Genomic DNA, 19,276 nt, shown 5'->3' on the forward strand with positions numbered 1-19,276 from the left:
ATTAATTTTATTTATATCCTCAGTGCACATTAGAACAAAGGTTCTTTTCATATATATTCTCCTTAATTCACTTCCTTAAGGCCTGGTTTACAAGCCTACGGTCAGTTGGTGTTTTAATAGAGTAAGGACTCTAGTATCAGGTCGTAAAGGCACACTGTGAAGTTTTAATTTTTTTTAAATTTAAAAAAAACTAATAACACTTTGGATTATTAAAAACAAAACTATTAAAATCCAATTTACTTTTAACCATTAAAAATGAAATTACACTGGTCAGTTTTGCTAAGGTTTTGTGTTCAAAATTTGTGGGGGATGTTTTACATACAACTTTGATATTAACAAAAATGTTTTCATGATATTTTTTCATACCTTAATGAAAAGAGATTTGTTAATGGATTCAGAAATTCCCAAGCAGATTTTACAACCAACGCCTATCAGCATGGTGCTCAGGCCTGAGGACTGCAAGATGAGTTTCACCAGGCAGTTTTCATTTTGTAGGCCTAGTGAAATGTAAAATGTAAACAGTGTAAATGGTAAAAAGGAAATTAATTTTTACATTTTTAATAATCTAAGGAAGCTTTTAATATTTACTTTTAACCTGACATTCTCCCATTAAATTATTAATGTTTTCTCACTGAAGTAATATAGTCCGATTTTGAGCAACAATGATGTTCGCAGCTTTGAAATACTGATTATATAATCTGAGAAACATCTAATTTGAATGGTGCCAGAAAGCTCTCCTTGTTAAATCACAAAATTGTGGTAGGGAATAAACTTTACTAATAATAATTATTTGTGTTCTTTCATTCTCTCTTGTTTGCTAACAGTATTTTCAATTGTTAATCACTTAATAGATTTTGACCGACCTAGTGATCATGAAGAAGCTTTTGCCAGAGATCTTGCAGAATTTCCCTCTCTAGAAAATGGCGCAGGAACAAATGACGATGATGACTCGAGCATTGGCATTCCCATCCATCAGAAGAGAAAAAAGGAACAGATGCCTTCCAAGATGGCTCATTCTCCCAGACAGAGGAAAGAGAGGCAGTCTGCCACAGGCCTCTCCCTTCCTTTGACCAGTGACCAAACCTTTAACTTAGTGAGTGATATTGCTGGTGATGTTATTGCAGCTGCAGTGTCTGCCGCCATCAAAGACCAGTTGCAGTCCACACAACGAGCACCCTCACAGGTAGTCCCCAGTTTGAGTGAGGAGACAGACACGGAAGAAGCTGATGATTTTGAACTGCTTGACCAATCAGAGCTTGAGCAGATTGAGAGTGAACTGGGGCTTACACAAGGCCAAAAAGAAAAGCCACAGGAAAAAAAGAAATCTTCAGGCTTCCTTTCAAATCTGCTTGGAGGTCATTAACCTGGAAATTGGAGCTAGTAACGTAGTGAAACAAAAAATCAAATGCAAAAAAAAGGAAAATGCTCAGCTGTAAGCTTTAACTATTACTTCAGATGTGTTGTAATAATTTCCCTTACACAGAGTGAATTAATTGGATACATATCAGCTGACCCTGATAGTTTAATGTTTCTGATAGTTGTGCCTCAATGTAGTAGCATGGAAATGAAGTATCTAGCCACTCTTTGGTCACTGATGAATGTTAGAGGTCAGTTGTTATTTAAGGAAAAATTAAATTGCCAAATCTAGATTTTGGGGTCCTCAGCCAAATGCTCTTCACCTTCAGTTTGTTTCCACTTAGTTTTCAAGCATCCAAAGCAGTTAACGATATGTGCAGTGAAGAGAAATTATGAATAGGATGCAGTGAGATTAGCAAAATCTTATCTGCCTTTAGTATAGTGGAATATCTAGATCCCTATGGTTATTGTGTGTGGCATGTTTGATGTCCATGAACACTTTATTCAGCATAAACCTCAAATTTAAGGATGTGTGCAATGCCATCAAAATTAACAAAAGTTGTGTTGCATATGTAAACTTTCAAATTAATTTTTTGATAAGCTGATACATTTCCAAGTTATCTCTGATGTTTTAGGCTTGTAGAGTTATGAAATGGCATGCTACTAAATTGACCGCCTGCTGTATTCTCTGCTAGAGTCTGGTACTGGGCAGTAATGTCCATAAAAAGCAAGGCAAAAACAATGTTACACTTGAGATTATAAATATCATGTAAACTGAACAAGGCCTTTGTTGTTTTGTTTTTTAATTTTAGTTTGGAATAGGGAAGCCAAGAATATTAAAGGTGAACAGAGAGGCTTTTTACCTGCCTATACCTGCAGTCAGGGTTCTGTTTTTTTCATGAGACAGCTGCTATCACTCCTAATTGAAGTCATTAGAGAGTTATTCTTTAAGCTATATCTGGTGTTCAGTGAGGCCAGATGTTAAAGAAGAAACACAGAAACTTCTTGGCATACAAGTGAAGGAGGAACTTGTTTAAAAATATTTATTTGTAATTTTTAACTCCTCACATACTCAGACTGGCTTGGGATCTTAAACAAGTAACTTAGTCCGTTTTTTTTTTCTTCAAGATTTTTGGTTCACCTTTAAACAAAGATGAAAGGCAATGCCCATTTAAGGTAAACAAAGATTAATAGGAAGAAGTAAAGCTAGTTTTATTAATGTGCTGTAAATTGTTAGCAGGGTTGAGGGACCATGTCAGCTGTTATCACTAATCTTTATGTGATCTCCTATTTGCTGGCATTTTACAGGTGAATGTTGTTATCTAGAACCGTCAGAAAGTACAAACCAAGCTTATAGCAAGGTCAGCTTTTCTTCCCTAATAGAATATATTTAGAAAAAAAAACTTGTTTTAAAGTAGCACAGTTTTAAATTTGTTTTTCTTTCTGAGGCATTTAAAAGCTAGACAGATTGCCAAAAAGATTTTAGGTAAAGGAAAGCTATGGAAGACTTTTGACACTAGCTTTATCGTTGCTTGTGCTTATGTGTCAGTAATGCATATTAACTGTGTTTGCTGTCCTTTATCGGTACAAAAGTGAGCCTGTGCCTTCATTATCTAACCCATCCTGAAAGAAGTGAAAACTGGATATAGAGGCCACAAAATGTAGTTTTTAAAATTACATCATCCTGACATTTAATAAAAGTTTCTGAAAAATATATAAAATACAGCCATATATTTTATGCAGTGTTAGCTGTTAAGTTTTTTTATGACTTTTTCCCAGCTTGTGCATTCCCATTTAGTAAACAAACACACACAAAGGCTGTGGTCACGAAATTAGTGAGTGTAAAAGCCATTTCAGTTTCTCAGATGAATAAAGAACACTGTTTCCTTAATGCATGTTTAAGACAATCTACATAGTTAGAAGAGTACAAGTTACAAGTCACCGATGAAGCTTTCAGAACATCTTGACAATAGTATGCTTCCCTGTGTGATAGTACAAGTAACAAGAAGATTAACAGGGTACAACACATGAAGAAACTGGATAGGCAGGGCTGGAGAGGGGGTGGTCTTTAACAAGACTCTAAGTGGATGATGAGTCATGCTAGCTTACTGTCGATGGTGGCATTGTAACAGTGTGCACTTTATTGTTTTCTGAAGAATATTTGTGGTTACAAAATTATATAATATAGGGGCACTCTTATAGAAATGCAAATTACATCAAGGAAGAAAAGCAGTTGCAGGAGGAGTTGCTCAGACTTTTTGTAAATGATCCATTTTCTGGTTTCAAGATAGAAAAGTAAACCAATTTGACTACGTGTTCCAGTGTGGAATAAGTCCTGAATTGTCCATAAGGAAGCAAGGCAAAATAGATCTGAACATACAACATACTGAAATGTGGGAGCACAATTGCTCATTACCCTGTGTTTGGCTTTCTAAAATATTTTGTTCTTCTGTTTTTATAGTAGTTAAAGGATAATTAACTGTTTGTTCAAGACCCAAATACTGCAGGATTGGAAGAAGAGGACTTAATAAAAATTATTAGTAGTAATAAAATTATAGCATATCTTTCCTACTTTATTAATATCAGATTGACCCACAAGCATCTGTGAGAGCTAAAAAAGAAGGCTTTGAGCTCTGAATAATAAGTAATTGAGCATGCCATGATTTTCTGCAGAACTTTCTCAAAAAAAGACAGCGTAAGTCAGAAGTACTTGGTTCAGAAATAATTAAGAAATATTGGTTATGCATTCCCTTTGCATTAGTTAGACAGTTGAGCATGAAGAAACATTTTCTGTCCTTCTAAAAGATCCCGTTCAGTTGGAATTTGTATTAGGGATCCTAAGTTTGCTGCACTCAGCAGCAGCAACAAAATAAGCTACTGAAGAATTACAACATTTTACACTCTTGCAATAATTCGCACAGGTTCTTTCCTACCAAGAGTCCTGCCACCTTCAAAAATTAATAAAATTACAGAAACAAAGCCATATGAGCATGAGAGTAAATTAAATAGTGTAAAAGTGTATATTTGCTTCATAGAAAACTTGTTTTGACACAATGTATTGTAAAATATAATATACACATATTGAGCTAGATAGTGATTGTATCTTTAAGGGATTTCTCCTTTTGTTTGAAGAGTATATATGGACTCCTCTAGTTCAGTCCTCCTTACTCAATAAAATTCCTATTGACTTCATTGGGCCTGTTGCCCTAGTAAGAATGGCTGAATTGGGGGCCTTAATTATGTCACTCCTGTTTCTTGAACAATATGTTAAATCCAGAATAAAGGAACCTTTCAAAAAGCTTAAACTTGGAGATAGAAGCCTTTTGGGCATATACATAGTCATAAATGCATACCTTTAATCCTTTAGTGAGCTTGTTTCTTTTTTAAAGTGAGTCTACAATGAGGAGGGATAGCTTAGTTTATTTGAGCACAGATAAATAGGACATTACTAAATATGAAAAAATACAGATTTTACTTGCTTTTAGTTCATTTTGCACTTATTCCAGACGAATGCCCATATCACTAAGCACTCTGTTGAACAGACATACCGTGGTCTCCATTTATTTAATATGAAAGCAATTAATGGTCTCTAGACAAGCTATCCAGGTAACCAGAAACTGGAAAATTACAGAATGTCTTAAACAGTTTATCTAAAATATTTTGCAGCACTTTACCCAATATGATTACTGTTTTATAAACATGGAATAATTAATTATTATTATTATTATTGTAATTGTTTGTAAAACCATTTAATAAATATGGTAGTTTTTATCTTTCATTATATAAAATTGTATGTTTGTTATTCCAAAAATATAACTTTAGTCAAGTTAATGCCACTTTTTTTTTTTCCTAATCTGATGTGAACCACTGTTTAATAGTGTGGAGGGTCATACTAAATAAATGATCTTAGCTCTCAGCTACAGCCTGATAATTTTAAAACTTTATCCATGTAAGCAGGGTCTGAATGAGCTCTCTTCTGACATATTGTGATGAGCTGGAGGGAAAGACTTCAAGAACAGACTGTATTTGCACAGGCACATCTACTCTGCCTAGATACACAGCAGAGGGAACTGCTCTTCCAAAATGATCAATTTGGGCTGGTGTTGGGTTACAAATCACTCTAGTATTTGAATGCAGGAGTAATGGAATGTTGTTATCCTGATCGCATGAGTAAAGGGCAGCAGAACTGTATTTAAGTTGCCCTGATTGATGGCTCACCCTAAACTGAACCTCACTGTCTAAGCAGCAGGTAGGGATGCCAAATTCCACTTGAAAAACAGAGAGAGTGGGAATGGTTGTTTATACCTGGTGTTGTGGGTTCTGTCTCAAGATCCTTCCCCTCTCCACTGTTTAAAGACAGAGCTGACTACACTCATTGAGAGTCCTTGTTTTGTTAAGTGATCACTACAGCTGAAATCACTGATAACCACTGTGCTGAGCACAGTGACAGTATGGTGGTGAAAGAGACTACCCAGCCCACAGGAAGGTTCCCCACTACCTGCTGAAATCGTTGAGTGCTGGGTTAAGTCGTGAACATCAGAATGTGACATCAGAATGAATGGTGGTGGCAGTGGCCAGCGGTGGCAGAGTGAACAAGGACAGGAGAGTGAGTGGCAGCAACTGTGAGTCAGTTGCTGAGATGGCTGCAGCAGCTGAGGCACTGCTTGGTGCCTTCGCCCACTCCCCGGGGTGTGTGAACTCACATGAACACACCTCTGAATTCCGGGCCTTCACTGACCTAGGACAGTAACTGTGAGTAAAGTGCAGTGGAAGGAGAGGGAAATGGCAGGTTAAAGGAACATTTGTTGGACTTTTACACTGCAAGGTGAGAGCAAAGGACATGGCCCAACGCACTCTGGGGTGGGTGTGTAAACGTACATAAGAATGACCATTCTGGGTCAGACCAATGGTCCATCTAGTATCCTGTCTTCCAACAGTGGCCAACGTCAGGTGCCCCAGAGGGAATGAACAGAACAGGCAATCATTGAGTGATCCATTCCCTGTCGTACACTCCCTGCCTCTGGCAATCAGAGGCTAGGGACACCCAGAGCACAGAGTTGTATCCTGGATCATCTTGAGTAATAGCCAGTGATGGATCTATCCTCAATGAGCTTATCTAGTTCTGTTTTAAACCCCATTATAGTTGTGACCTTCAGAACATTTCCTGGCAATGAGTTCCACAGGCTGACAGTGTTGTGTGAAGATGTACATCCTTTTGTTTGTTTTAAACCTGCTGCCTATTAATTTCATTGGGTGACCCCTAGCTCTTGTGTTATGTGAAGGAATAAATAACACTTCCTTATTCATTTTCTCCACATCAGTCACGATTTTATGGACCTCTGTCATATCGCCTCTTAGTCATCTCTTTTCCAAGCAGAAAAATACTAGTTTTTTTTTTAATCTTTCCTCATATGGGAGCTGTTCCACACCCTTAATCACTTTGGTTGCCCTTCTCTGTAACTTTTCCAATTCCAATATAACTTTTTTTGAGATGGGGTAACCAGAACTACATGCAGTATTCAAGGTGTGAGTGTTCTATGGATTTATATAGTGGCATTATGATATTTTCTGTCTTATCAATCCCTTTCCTAATGGCTCCTAACACTGCACATTGAGCAGATGTTTTCAGAGAACTATCCACAATGACTCCAAGATCTCTTTCTTGAGTGGTAGCAGCTAATTTAGTCCCCATCATTTTGTATGTATAGTTGGGATTACGTTTTCCAATGTGCATTTATCCACATTTTGTTGACCAGTCACCCAGTTTTGTGAGATTCCTTTGCAAGTCTTTGCAGTCTGTTTTAGATTTAACTATTTTAAGTAATTTTGTATCATCTGCAAATTTTGCCACCTCACTGTTTACCCCCTTTTCCGGGTCATTTATGAATATGTTGAACAGCACCTCTCCCAGTACAGATCCCTGGGGGACACCACTATTTACCAATCTCCAATCTGAAAACTGACCATTTATTCCTACCTTTTGTTTTCTATCTTTTAACCATGATCCATGAAAGGACCTTCCCTCTTATCCCATGATTGCTTACTTTATTTTAAGAGCCTTTAGTGTGAGGGATCTTGTCAAAGGCTTTCTGAAAGTCCAAGTACACTATAATCACTGGATCACCCTTGTGCATGTGTTTGTTGATCCCCTCAAAGATTTCTAATAGATTTATGAGGCATGGTTTCCATTTACAAAAGCCATGTTGACACTTCCCCAACAAATTGTGTTCACCTATGTGTCTGATAATTTTGTTCTTTACTATACTTTGAACCAGTTTGCCTGGTACTCAACTTAGGCCTATCAGCTTGTAATTGCCAGGATCATCTCTGGAGCCTTTTTAAAAAATTAAAATCACCCACAACTATTTCACATTTGGGGACAATATATACCTTCAAGTCAGCGGCACTGCTATGGGTACCCGCATGGCCCCACAATATGCCAACATTTTTATGGCTGACTTAGAACAACGCTTCCTTAGCTCTCGTCCCCTAACGCCCCTACTCGCGCTACATTGATGACATCTTCATCATCTGGACCCATGGAAAAGAAGCCCTTGAGGAATTTCACCATGATTTCAATAATTTCCATCCCACCATCAACCTCAGCCTAGATCAATCCACACAAGCGGTCCATTTCCTGGACACTACTGTGCTAATAAGCGATGGTCACATCAATACCACCCTATACCGGAAACCTACTGACCGCTACACTTACCTACATGCCTCCAGCTTCCATCCAGGACACACCACACGATCCATTGTCTACAGCCAAGCTCTAAGATATAACCGCATTTGCTCCAATCCCTCGGATAGAGACAAGCACCTACAAGATCTCTATCAAGCATTCTTAAAACTACAATACCCACCTGCTGAAGTGAAAAAACAGATTGACAGAGCCAGACGAGTACCCAGAAGTCACCTCCTACAAGACAGGCCCAACAAAGAAAATAACAGAACACCACTAGCTGTCACCTTCAGCCCCCAACTAAAACCTCTCCAGCGCATCATCAGAGATCTACAACCTATCCTGAAAGATGATCCTTTACTCTCACAGATCTTGGGAGACAGACCTGTCCTCGCTTACAGACAACCCCCCAACCTAAAGCAAATACTCACCAGCAACCACACATCACTGAACAAAACCACTAACCCAGGAACCTATCCTTGTAACAAACCCCGATGCCAACTCTGTCCACATATCTATTCAAGTGACATCATCATAGGACCTAATCACATCAGCCATACCATCAGGGGCTCGTTCACCTGCACATCTACCAATGTGATCTATGCCATCATGTGCCAGCAATGCCCCTCTGCCATGTACATTGGCCAAACCGGACAGTCTCTACGCAAAAGAATTAATGGACACAAATCTGACATCAGGAATCAAAATACTCAAAAACCAGTGGGAGAACACTTTAACCTGTCTGGTCATTCAGTGACAGACCTGCGGGTGGCTATATTACAACAGAAAAACTTCAAAAACAGACTCCAAAGAGAGACTACAGAGCTAGAATTGATATGCAAACTAGACACAATCAACTCCGGTTTGAATAAGGACTGGGAATGGCTGAGCCATTACAAACGTTGACTATCTCCCCTTGTAAGTACTCTCACACTTCTTATCACACTGTCTGTACTCGGCTAGCTTGATTATCACTTCAAAAGTTTTTTTTTTTTTTTTTTTTTTCTCTTAATTAATTGGCCTCTCAGAGTTGGTAAGACAACTCCCACCTGTTTATGCTCTCTGTATGTGTGTATATATATCTCCTCATTATATGTTCCATTCTATATGCATCCGAAGAAGTGGGCTGTAGTCCACGAAAGCTTATGCTCTAATAAATTTGTTAGTCTCTAAGGTGCCACAAGTACTCCTGTTCTTCTTTTTGCGGATACAGACTAACACGGCTGTTACTCTGAAACTTTAAAAAATTTGTGTCACATTAGCTAGCCTCCTGTCATCTGGTACAGAAGCTGATAGGTTATGTACCCCACTCAGTAGTGCCACAATTTCATATCTGAGTTCCTTCAAAACTCTTGGGTGAATACCATCTGGTCCTGGGGCCTTATTGTTGTTTAATTTATCAATTTGTTCCAGAACCATCTCTATTGACACCTCAATCTGGGACAGTGCCTCAGATTTGTCACCTAAAAAGAATGGCTCAGGTGTGAGAATCTCCCTCACATCCTCTGCAGTGAAGACTGATGCAGAGAATTCATTTAGCTTCTCCACAATGGCCTTGTCTTCCTTGAGTGCTCCTTGATCGTCCAGTGGCCCCACTGATTGTTTGGTGACAATTGTTTGGCTTCCTGCTTGTGATGTGTTTTTTTTTTAAATTGCTGTTAATTTTTGAGTCTTTGGCTACTTGCTCTTCAAATTCTTTTTTTGGCCTGCCTAATTATACTTTTGTTGCTCAAGATCACGTGCTTTCAAATTATGCTTTTGGTGTTTTGCCAAATTAATGCCAGGTTCCTATTCCCTTTTTATTAAAATTTTTTTGTGATACAGTCTCAGTGATTGGGGGTGGAGGGAGTATTACCTCTTAGAGACTCCCGGGGTAGTTTTAAGTTTTTCCAGGTTACTGGGTGGGGCTCGGTTCTGTTTTGTATTGTTAAGAGGAACCTCTCAATATTGAATCCGGCCCTTGTTGCTGCTGACTCCACCTGGCAGAAGGGTTACATCAAGAGACAATATTGGGACTGCTCTAAGATGTTCTAACTGGACAATATGCTGTGATTGGAGAATTCAGAGATTCCTTGGTTGCCCCCCAAAAAGGTAAGATCACCAATTGAATCCCAGTCCACATCAGTAGTGACTGAAAGACGTCATTTGATCACTGCTTGGATTATGTGAAATGAATAAGTGGTCCCATATCAATTTCTATTGTTTTGTTTTGAAGATACACTGAAGCCATCAGGAGCTGTGAGCTCTGAGCACTTTTGAAAATCAGGTTACCTTCTGGAAAGAGACCTGATCTATACTAAAAAGTTAGGTTAAATGTAAGTCACTTTGCATCAACCTATTGGTGCACATGTCTAAACTCAAATTTGTCTGCAGCCCTATTAAGGGGATGCAGTAAAACCACCTCCCCAAACAGCATAAAGCCATGGTGGACCTACAGAGGTCAACACAGTGCAAGTGTGATCTGTATTGATCCTTACATTCCTCCAGCAGCTGTCCCACAATGCTAGACAGTGACCCTTCTGGTCACAATTGTCAACTGTCCAAGGGTCATGGAGCCTGGAAGCCATCCCCTGGCTGAAGTAGACAGGAGGCACTGGATCTCCTGGGCCTGAAGAGAGAAGATACTGTGCAAGCACAGCTATGGTCTAGCCATAGAAACATGGATATCTATGGAAAACTTGCACAGGGGCTACAGGCAAAGCAGCAGCGCTGTGTAAAAGCAAAGGAACTCCAGCCAGTGAACCACAAGGCTGGGGTGGCCAACAATTGATCTGGTGCTGAGCATACACCTGCTGCTTTTACAATGAGCTGCATGCCATAATTGGCAGAGACTCCACCAGCACCCTGCAGAACACCATGGATACCTCAGAGGAGCCTTAGACACAGACCTGTGCTGTGAGGGGGGAGAGAGAGGACATAGTGGGTGTGTCCAGCTATCCTACGAGCCAGGTCCTGTTAGAGTCTGCTGCTGTCTAGCTAGCTCCGCCAGCCAAGCGTGGACAAGCCCATTGACAGGGAAGGAACCTCAGGTAAGTGTGTGCCTGCATTTTCCATTATAATGTTTAAATGTAAAGAGGGTGCCTGGCCTGTCTCCAAGTTAACAAGACACAGGTATTGACTTTTCATTGTACTTGTACTAGGAGGAGGTAGCAGTACATCAAACAGAGTAGAGTTACCTCATTTTCATTCTCCTGTAGGATTAGGCAGCGGAGGGCAGGGGGATGGAACACTTTATGTACACAAGGATGTCCCTTGTATCCTCCTGAAAGAACTCGATGAAACTTTCGTGGAGACACTCTGCAGTCCTTTCCCTAAAGTTGCTAAGGATGGCTGCTTTAGTTCTTCTTTCACCCTAGGACACGTTCCCATGCCACTCCTCAATAAGTTTGGGTGGCACCATTCAGGGCCGGCTTTGGCGTTTCTGCCGCCCCAAGCGGCGGAAAAAAAAAAAAAAAGCTGATCGGCGGCACTTCGGTGGCGGGCCCTTCACTCCCTCTCTTCCTTTTCGGTGGCACTTTGGCAGCAGCTCAAAGAGGAAGAGAGGGACTGAGGGACCCGCCGCCAAATTACCGCCAAAGACCCAGATGTGCTGCCCAATAGCGGATGGAGTGCCGCCCCTTTGTATTGGCCGCCCCAAGCACCTGCTTCCTTAGCTGGTGCCTGGAGCCGGTCCTGGCACCATTGCAATACACTGGCTAGCAGCAAAGGACACTTCAGAAGCTGTGTGCCTGTGTTACCCTCAACAGTGAGATATTAGTTAAAAATCACCACCACCTGTGGATTATTGTGCCAACATTCAGTGCCATTGTCCTATGCTCATACCCATGGAAATAGAGACCAAAATGTTATTGTTTCATGCAACCAAAAATCATAATGCCTTCCTGTGATGTTATATGATTAAGATATGACCATGTATATCATTGTTGCTACCACTGTTATACAATTGCAACAAATCTTGTACAAAGTATGTCACATAAGGTGTCAATGAAAAAGTTATGATTTGCTGAAAATGATTATCCTGTTTGTATGCATATAGCATTTTTGAATCTGAAGTTATGAATAGTGAATATATACCTGTATTTGAAATGTTTTTGCTCCTGTGGTAACACCCACAAGGTAGTTGGTTTGCATCTACTCGAGCCAACACATTGTGAATGGACCATTCAAGTTGATGGCCCATTAACAAACACAATGGGCCATGGAAGAAACTTATCCCCAGCTGATGGACTTTCCTGTGAACGTTTTAGCCAAAATATGGGTAATGGCTCCTACTGTGATTCATGGAAGCATGCAAGGGCATGTGACTTGCTCATGTAACCCTAAGCTCCATCTTGTGCCTGTGCTTTTCCACAAACTGTGCTAGGGGCTTTGTTTGGGACAATGAAGTTCCCTCCATGTGGCAAAAAGTATAAAAAGCCCTGGAAGCATCTACCATTTTGCCTCTTTCCTGCTCTGATCTCTGGACAATGGACTTACACTAACAGGAGCATTACAACCAATGGACTGAGGACCTTCCACCCTTTTGGATGTTACCAGAGACGACATAAGCCAGCAGTTTATTCCATCACTGCTACAAACCTGATACAAGAACTTTGCAATGATTTGATGTATTTGATTCCTTTGACCATTTTAACTCTCTCTCCTTTCTTTTCCCTTATAAATAAACCTTTATATATTAGATACTAAAGGATTGGCAACATTGTAATTATTGGGTATGTGGCTGGTCTTTTGGGATCAGAAGAACCCTTTTGGTCAATTCCATTGGTTTTAAATAGGGCTGTTACATGATTAAAAAAGTAATCACAATTAATCACACGATGAAAAAAAATTAATTGTGGTTAATCGCATGATTTTGGAAGGCACTTCAGATTTTTAAACCTTGGGTCGAGTGCTGTAGCTATCTTTAGAAATCTCACATTGATACCTTCTTTGTGTTATGTCAGATATGCAGTGAAAGTGTTCTTGAAATGAACAACATGTGCTGGGTCATCAGCTGAGACTGCTATAACATGAAATATATGGCAGAATGCAGGTAACACAGATCAGGAGACATACAATTCTCCCCCAAGGAATTTATTCACAAATTTCATTAACGCGTCATTTTTTTAATGAGTGTCCTCAGCATGGAAGCATGTCCTCTGGAATGGTGGTTGAAGCATGAAGGGGCATACAAATGTTTAGCATTACTGGCATGTAAATACCTTACAATGCCTGCTACAAAAGTGACATGCGAATGCCTGGTCTCACTTTCAGGTGACATTGTAAATAAGAAGCAGGCAGCATTATCTCCTGTAAATGTAAACAAACTTGTTTGTCTTAGCGATTGGCTGAACAAGAAGTAGGACTGAGTGGACTTATAGGCTCTAAAGTTTTAAATTGTTTTGTTTTCGAATGCAGTTATGTAACCAAAAAAATCTACATTTGTAAATTGCACTTTCACTATAAAGAGATTGCACTACAATACTTGCATGAGGTGAACTGAAAAATACTATTTCTTTTATCACTTTTACAGTGCAAATATTTAATAAAAATAACAATATAAAGTGAGCACTGTACACTTTGTATTCTGTGTTGTAATTGAAATCCATATATTTGAAAATATAGAAAACCTCCAAAATATTTAATAAATTTCACTTGGTATTCTATTGTTTAGCAGTGTGATTAAAACTGGGATTAATCACAATTTTTTTAATCACAATTAATTTTTAATCATGTGAGTTAACTGCGATTAATCAACAGTAGTTAAATAACCACTCATCATTAAGTTTAGTGTCTGGGTGGTACTCGTTTAGGGGTGAGTCTACCCTATTTCTCAGCAGTTTGTCCTGAATCTGGCATCCTGAGCTGTGACCCACTGAGGCATGGTGACACCTCCTCCTTTCCCTTTTCCCCCTTTCCACTGGAGGGCCATACTCACCATGGCTAGGACTGGACAGTAGTGCTGTGCAGAGGCACTCCAAAGCTGAGATGTCAGTAAGTATTTCTTATTAGAAAATGTTATGAAATTAGGAAAGGGAGTATTGAAACTTACTTTTCTTCTTCGAGTGATTGCTCATGTGCATTCCACAATAGTTGTGTGTGCTTGCCACGTGCACAGTGCTGGAAATTCTTCCCTTAGCAGTACCCATAGGGGAGTGCCCCTAGCGACCTCTGGAATACTGCCTCTATGATGCAATATAAGGGGCGCTACGCACTCCCCCCACCCTCAGTTCCTTCTTGCCGCCAGTGAAGGTGCATTGGAACTGCTCTGCTCCAGCTTGTCTGCAGCTTTCCTCTTGAACTCTTGCTCGTTCATAGTTAGTAGTACCTGTAGTTAAAGTAGATTAGTGTTAGTTTAGTTAGTGTGCCTGGGTCGGGGCATGCCCAGTGCCCCGGGCTTTAAGTCGTGTGAGACTTGCAGGCGGCCAATGCCAGTGAGTGACCCACGTGCGGACTGTCTACACTGTCTGGGGGAAACCCATCTCATCAATCACTCCAAGATTTACAGATCTTTCAAGCCTTGGAGCAAGAAGGAAAGGGACATTTGGCTCTGAGCCATTCTGATGGAGTCGGTGTTGACCCCGACTCCGGTGCGCCGCTTCGAATCGGCACTGGGTACCGTGGTGTCGGTGTGTGGCGACCCTTCGGTGCCTTCCACCAGTCAGCACCACTCCCCATCCACAGGGCACGCCAAGAAGGCTAAGAAGAGGTCTTCTCTGCCAAGACACCGGAGCAAGACCAGGGAAGAGACTAGACCCACGTTGGGCAGTTCTCAGATGTCCGGGTGCCCTTCACACAGGAGGCCCTGCTAGCATCCCAGGACGTTATGTCTCTGCTGGTACCAGGGGCACTGCAACCATTGGCTCCCGGTCCAGAAGCAAGCCACCGCTTGGATCTCTGCAGTTACCGCCTGATCAGTATTGTTCGCGGTCAAGGGCGCAGTCTATGCTGGTCCCCATCAACCCCCACCAGGCTGTCAGGCAGGGTTCCAACTGACAGGGGTTCCAGGCAGTGCTCTGCCTCAAGGGACTGTAGCCCTCATGAGGGGAGCGGGCCCCGTCGAGACAGAGACAGACGGCACCGGAGGTCCTCGTCTCCAAGAGGCTACCGTAGCCCGTCGCGATACGGGCGTCAATGCCATTCCCGTTCTTCTTCTTGCTCCAGGACCCCACCACAGCACCGCTCCCGCAGTCCCGGGTGTTGATTGCCAACATCTCACCATCGCATATCTGCCCGCCGGAGCCAATCGCAGAGCAGCTGCTACCAGCGGTACTGCTCCTCCACATCAGGATCATGGTCTCGTGGTCAGCAGTGTTCCCAACGCCACCACTCCTCCCGGTCCAGGGACAGCGGCAGATCGTATGCCAGACCAGCCTCCCTTTGTAGTAGTCAGTCGATGGGACAGGCTAGTCAGGCTAAACAGCCTGCTCTGCCGGTGCCACAGCAGGTGCAGAGGCACCGGGCTCCTTGGATGGCACCATGGTACCAGTGGGCCCCATGGCACCTGACGCAGCCCCTGGTGGGGGCTTGCTTGGTGGCCAGAGCCTCGGAGAGACCATCGACCTCCCTTTCCCAGCCTCTCAGAAAGGAGTTGGTGGGGTGTGCATCTTCGGTTCCATGCCCGGAGGGCAAGCAAGTGGAGGGACCTCCGGTACCGGTGGGTATGCAGAATACCGCACCCACATCCTCATCCTCCCCTCATGAGGCGATTATGGTCCCTCCTCCCTCTGTTCCACAGGAGGACTCTAAGGCCCACCAGGAACTATTGAAAAGGGTGGCATTGAGCCTCAACCTTCAGGCTGAGGAGGTGGAGGAACCCTCGGAATCCCTCTTCAACATCCTCTCGGCCTTGGCACCAGGCAGGTTGGCCCTCCCACTCCACAAAGGGGTGGCAAAAATTTCAAATGCCTTGTGGCAAACCCCAGCTTCCTTGCCCCCAATCTCTGAGGGCAGAACAGAAGTACTTTGTGCCCGCCAAGGGGCATGAATACCTGTACACCCATCCTGCTCCCAACTCCCTGGTGGTCGAGTCGGTCAACCACAGGGAGAGGCAGGGCCAACCAGCCTCTACTCCGAAAAATAAAGACTCAAGGAGGCTGGACTTACTTGGGAGAAAGGTTTATTCATCCTCGAGTTTCCTGTTAAGGGTGGCGAACCATCAAGCTCTCCTGGGTCAGTATGAGTTCAATTTGTGGGGCTCTCTACTCAAATTTGAGGACTCCCTCCAGAAGTGTAACAAGAAGGAGTTCAAAGCTCTGGTTGAGGAGGGTACAGCAGCTGCCAGGGCAACCCTGCAGGCAGCGTCGGATGCCGCAGATAAGGCTGCAAGGTCTATGGACCTCCGCTGTGTTCATGAGGAGGGTGTCATGGTTCCTGCTGTCTGGGCTGTCCAGTGAGGCGCAGAACTCCTTGCACCGTGGTTCTCAAACTATTGTATGGGTGACCCCTTTCACACAGCAAGCCTCTGAGTGTGACCCCTCCTTATAAATTAAAAACACTTGTTTATATATTTAACACCATTATAAATGCTGGAGGCAAAGCAGGGTTTGGGATGGAGGCTGACAGCTCACGATCCCCCATGTAATAACCTCGCAACCCCCTGAGGGGTCCCAACCCCCAGTTTGAGAACCCTTGTCCTTGCAGGACCTTCCTTTTGATGGCAAGGCCCTGTTTGCAGAACAGACAGACATGAAATTGCACGGCCTGAAAGATTCCCACACAATGCTTAAGACACTTGGCCTCTACGTCCCGGCTACGGCCAGGACCAAGTTTAAGCCTCAGCAGGCTCCCACCCAGGCCTCCTACTCTAAATATGAGCCCCCTTATAAAAAGTCACAGGACTATCAGAAATGCCTGCAGAGGTAGTCCCGGTTTGCCCTGCAGCCTGGACCCTCCAAGGGTAAACAGGCAGGGAAACATCAGTTTTGACGGGATGTCCGGGGGCATCCCTACTAGTTCACACCAGGGATCCACCCACAATAAAGCTTCCCTTCTCCAACCAGTTGTGTGCTTTTCTCCCGGAGTGGTCGTGGCTGACTTCGGACCGTTGGGTCCCCAACACCATCTCCTGGGGCTACAGCCTCCAGTTTACCTCTACCCCGCTCAACCACCCTCTGTCCCCATCCCTCCTGGGGGACCCCTCTCACAAGGCCCTGCTCAAGCAGGAGGTGGGGTGCTTAAGAGTGGTGGAAGTGGTGCCAGCGGAGTTCAAAGGCAAGGGGTACTACTCCCCCTATTTCTTTATCCCAAAGGCCAAAGGGGGGCTCAGGCCCATCTTGGACCTGCAAGGCCTGAACCAGTACATGATAAAGCTCAAGTTTCGCATGGTCTCTCTGGCCTTCATCATCCCCTCCCTGGATCCCGGGGACTGGTACGCTGCCCTCGATCTGCAAGATGCGTACTTCCACATCCATATATTCGAGGGGCACAGACGCTTCCTCCATTTCACAGTTGGGCAGGAACACTACCTATTTACGGTCCTCCCGTTTGGCCTGTCCACTGCTTCCAGGGTATTCACGAAGTGCATGTCTGTGGTGGCGGCCTACCTCAGACATCGTGAGGTCCAGATCGTCCCCTATCTTGACGACTGGCTGGTCCCGGTCGTAGGTGCAGGATCACGTGGCGCTCCGCCTGTCCACATGCACCACCCTGGGTCTGTTGGTTAAACGACACCAAATCCACGTCAGTCCCAGTACAGCGCATAGAGTTTATCGGGCAGTCCTGGACGCGACATTGGCCAGGGCCTCCCTCCCACCGAGATTCAAGAACGTGAAAGGGCTCGTCGACACAGTCACAAGGTTCCCCGTGACCACAGACAGAGCGTGCCTCCAGCTCCTGGGTCACATGTTGGCGTGCACATATGTGGTTCGCCATGCCAGACTCAGAATGAGGCCCCTCCAGCTCTGATTGGCCTCGGTGTTCTCCCTGTCCAGAGACAGGATGGACAAAGTCCTCACTGTGTCCAAGCCGGTGATCGCCCCCATACAGTGGTGATCCTCCCAGGGGAACATGCTCCATGGGGTCCCATTCAGGGGCAGGTCCCCATTGGTGGAGCTGGTGTCCGACGCGTCGAACCTGGGATGGGGAGCCCAGGTGTGGACCATTCAGACCCAAGGTCTGTGGTCAGCGCAGGACCTCGCCTTGCATATAAACATCAAGGAACTCAGGGCGGTCCAGCTGGCATGCGTGGCCTTCCGCTCGCACCAGGAGGGTAGAGTGGTCAGGGTTCTCACGGACAACATGGCCTCGATGTATTACCTCAACAGGCAAGGTGGGGCCCGCTCCTCTGCCCTCTGCCAGGCTCAGGCTGTGGGACTTCTGTATAGCCCACGACATTTGTTTACAGGCCCACCACTCACCGGTGCCCGGAACTCCCGGGCGGATTGCCTGAGCCAAGACTTCTTCTCTCAACATGAGTGGTCACTCCACCCAGAGGTGGTGCATGGGATTTTCCAAGAGTGGGGCACTCCCCAGGTTGACCTGTTCGCAACTCAGCAGAACCACCTGTGTCCCTGTTTCTGCTCCGGGGTTGGGGTGGGAGGGTTGGGAGTGGGCGCCATCTTGGATGCCTTCTTTCTAGCCTGGTCGAGCCAGCTTCTTTATGCCTTCACCCTGATCCAGCTGCTCAGCATGGTCCTGGAAAAGATAAAAACAGGCAGGGCCCAGGTCCTCCTGATTGCCCCGGCGTGGCCCAGCCAACATTGGTACGGGACCCTCACGAGCCTGGCAGTTGCCCCACCGTGGCCACTGTCGTCCCACCCAGACCTGCTCTCCCAGGACCAGGGCCACCTCCTCCACCCACTCCTCCAACTAGCGGCAGTCCACCTCACGGCGTGGCTGCTCAATGGTTAGGCTGGGAGGAAAGGACGTGCTCAGAAGGGGTTCAGTGCATCCTCTTGGAAAGCAGGTGGCCCTCCACGCGCTAAGCCTACTTGGCAAAGTGGTCTCGGTTTTCCCGGCGGGCAGCTGAGCAGGGCGTTTCAGCCATGACTGCTCCAAGCCAGATCATTTTAGACTATCTCCTTCACCTTAGAGCCCAAGGCCTAGTGCCCTCGTCCATCAAGGTGCACTTGGCAGCCATATCGGCCTTCCACCCACCGGTACAGGGACACATTGTATTCTCCCATGCTATGACTGGCTGATTTCTTAAGGGATTGGATCGTCTCTTCCCGTATGTTAGGCCCCTAGTCCCGCAGTGGGACCTGAACTTGGTGCTGGCCCGGTAGACGGGTCCCCCTTTTGAGCCACTAGCTACAT

General features: G+C 44.3%; 1 protein-coding gene and 1 long non-coding RNA gene across 4 annotated transcripts in view; one reads left to right on the plus strand and one right to left on the minus strand.

Moving 5' to 3' along the window:
- RETREG1 (reticulophagy regulator 1) overlaps nt 1-5,272 on the plus strand; it is a 136,897-nt gene extending 131,625 nt beyond the window's left edge. For all 3 annotated transcript variants that reach the window (XM_054017906.1, XM_054017905.1, XM_054017907.1), the window contains one exon: nt 852-5,272. In XM_054017906.1, the coding sequence (XP_053873881.1) occupies nt 852-1,363 (512 nt within the window). In that variant the 3' untranslated portion in view covers nt 1,364-5,272. The remainder of the gene's footprint in view (nt 1-851) is intronic.
- A 10,926-nt stretch (nt 5,273-16,198) lies between these two features.
- LOC128831481 (uncharacterized) lies at nt 16,199-18,442 on the minus strand. The gene is made up of 3 exons (XR_008443812.1): nt 18,379-18,442; nt 17,566-17,674; nt 16,199-16,500 (listed from the first exon to the last, which is right to left on the minus strand). It is a non-coding gene; the product is annotated as an uncharacterized LOC128831481 (long non-coding RNA).
- Between the last annotated feature and the right edge of the window lie 834 nt (nt 18,443-19,276).

Source organism: Malaclemys terrapin, chromosome 2 (assembly GCF_027887155.1).
Source record: "Malaclemys terrapin pileata isolate rMalTer1 chromosome 2, rMalTer1.hap1, whole genome shotgun sequence".
Classification (NCBI taxonomy): domain Eukaryota; kingdom Metazoa; phylum Chordata; order Testudines; family Emydidae; genus Malaclemys; species Malaclemys terrapin.